This window comes from Empidonax traillii, unplaced genomic scaffold (assembly GCF_003031625.1).
Source record: "Empidonax traillii isolate 1590-97213 ecotype Southwest subspecies unplaced genomic scaffold, ASM303162v1 scaffold1946:size199562, whole genome shotgun sequence".
In the NCBI taxonomy this organism is placed as follows: domain Eukaryota; kingdom Metazoa; phylum Chordata; class Aves; order Passeriformes; family Tyrannidae; genus Empidonax; species Empidonax traillii.
The window spans coordinates 102,294-104,701 of record NW_020957139.1 but is presented as its reverse complement, the minus strand read 5'-3'; the positions used below and the strand labels follow the sequence as shown (position 1 = coordinate 104,701).

Sequence of the window (2,408 nt, the reverse complement as noted above, 5' to 3'; positions counted from 1 at the left end):
GTGCTGGGACCACACAGATGAACACTAATGCTGCTAGTTGGAGGCAAGGGGAAGGAGAAGGGGCTTGGCCAGCCCTCCAACCAGGAAAGGACTTAATGAGCTGGGCTGGAGATGTTGGGAAAGTTTTCCTGTCTAGGAGTTTTCCTATCAACATATATCCCAAGGAAAGGGGGGCAGTGAGCTTGGAAGCTGATAATAAACTTTCCTGGCTTTTTCTGGGATCTCTGTTGGGTGCCAGGGGGGTGGTGGGACATGCAGCCTTCCCAGCGCTGCTGTAGGTTGGGTCCTGGGGCTCTTCCCAAGGCACAAGCTCCTTTTTTAGGAACTCAGTGTCAGATGAAGCTCAGTGATAAATGATTTGTCACGGAGAACTCTTTTTTTTTTTTTTTCCCCCTTTTTTTAAACAAAAACCTCCCACAACCCTTACTGCAGTGCCAGAAATGTGGATGCTTTTCATTCAGGGGCGCTGTGTCCATCCCAGGAAGCTGACAGGAGGATGACTGCTCCTTTTGTGCACCTAGGAGCTTCCCTGCAGGGCAGGCTGCCTTCCCTGTGAGCTCCCAGCCTGCCCTTCCCTTCTTGGCTCGGATGCCACACAGGAATTTGGGGTCAGGGATGGAGTGGGAAATGCATCCTTTCCAGCCGCTTGCTGAGCCTTGTGGTGTCCACCCAAACAAGATTGCCCCCCTCCCTCTCACAGGGCTCTTGGGATGAATATTTGGTGATGTGGTGGCTTGGAGAAGCCATTCCCATCTCCTGCCTGCTGCCTGTGGGCTGGGGTTGGGGTGTTATGGAAGGAAAATTATCATCCCCCGGCCACAGCGACCACTGGGAGCGAGAGCTGGGAATCAGGAGGGGATCCAGCACCACTTAAGGGGCACAGGAGAGGAGATCCTTTGTGTCCTGTTCTACTTCTCAGCCTCTTGGTCATTCAGTTGGGCTCCTTGGTTTTCTCCTCTGGACTTCCCACCACTTGTCCTTGATCCTCCCACACCTGGGGGTGGCCCCACTCCGGTGGGAGAAGCCAAGCTGTGGGTTTTGTTAAGCCTGGCCCTGGTCACAACTGCTCTGCTGGTTTCTTTTTTTTTTTTTTTTGGAAATTGCCCACGATTTGGTTAAGGATGCAAAGGTACTCGGTGTTTTCCCATTGTTTCGGGTTACTAGGGAAACCCCATGAGTCAGAGCCCTCTCCAGGCTGGGACTTGCCTGGCTCCAGCTGAAATTATTGTTCCCGAGGGCTGAGCAACAGAGAGTGCTACTGAGACCCCACGTAGGAGAGGGTTTGGGGAAAAAAAAAAAATTAAACCTTCAGCTTTAATTCTAACCTGGGCTTATCTGAAAAGCCAGGCTGGAGCGTGGATTGCTCAAGGCATGAGCTTGCTGCTAGTTCAAGAAGCCAGTCTAAAATAATGGGAAAATTCCAGTGCTTCTGGTGTATGGGTTTTTTTTTTGGGAGGGAGGGGTTCATGAGTCCCCTCCTTGCTGACTGATAATAACAAAAATACCTCTGATTTCTCTTTGTGTGTCCATGCGCTTTTTCCCACCTTCTCTATAGGGTTATATGTGCTTGTTGCTATGTTTTTGGGACGACATATCCCGCTGGTGAGAGAGCTCTGATAAAATCTAGAGTCGTGCCCTGCAGAGCAAACCTCCCCTTCCCTCTGTTCCTCTGCGCAGATAACACGGCTCAACCCTTGCAGAGGTGTTGACAACAGCTTTGTGCATCCCTGCAGGGCATGCAAGCCCAAAAAATGTGGTCAGGGGGACTCTCCCCTCCCTTTCTAATCCCTCAGCCCCAGAAAAGAGGCTCAGGGTGAATCCACCAGCAGTGAAAACTGAGCAGCGGGGGGAATAAAAGAAAGCAGTTTAAAGATGACTTGGCTGTTCCGAGTAAGCGATCCGGGGTTTTGAAATGTCAGCTATTCTGCTGGTTGGGCAAATTCTTCTCGTGTCTCTCCCTTTGTTTTCCTTCCCTGAAGAACAGCGAGGTCTAGATCTCGCTGCCAGTGCGGTTTGCTGTCGGGATCTCTCGTCTGGGGCTGCAGACTCGGGGCTGGCAAGAGGCTTGCAGGGATTTAGGTAGGCAGCATTCCCTGCTCCCGGCACCAGGGAGGGTCAGAGGGGGGGGTCCCATGAGCAGGGTGAGTTCCCCGAGCGTTTTGGAGAGGATACACAGGGTTTTAATGTTCCTTTCACTGTAAAATATTTAGTACTGTCCCCTCGGTGTGGCAGCGATGGGGGAGGTCCCGTGGGCTGGTTTGCCCTTAGTTCACAGCGAGCCTGGAGGGCTGGGCTGTTTATAGGTGGGAAAATTACCTTTTAAATGAAATAGGAGAGCTTTTCTTGCCAGGTGACAGTGTGAAACACACTGGGCACGTAACCACACAGGCAAGAGGGGTAAGAAGATC

The 2,408-nt window shown here is 51.7% G+C and overlaps 1 protein-coding gene across 1 annotated transcript in view; it reads left to right on the top strand.

The window, feature by feature from the left end:
* The first annotated feature begins 2,132 nt into the window (after positions 1-2,132).
* The window catches only part of ADAMTS14 (ADAM metallopeptidase with thrombospondin type 1 motif 14), a 14,526-nt gene continuing 14,250 nt past the window's right edge, over positions 2,133-2,408 (top strand). Inside the window, exon 1 of the mRNA XM_027909109.1 lies at positions 2,133-2,141. Coding sequence (XP_027764910.1) covers positions 2,133-2,141 — 9 coding nt within the window. The remainder of the gene's footprint in view (positions 2,142-2,408) is intronic.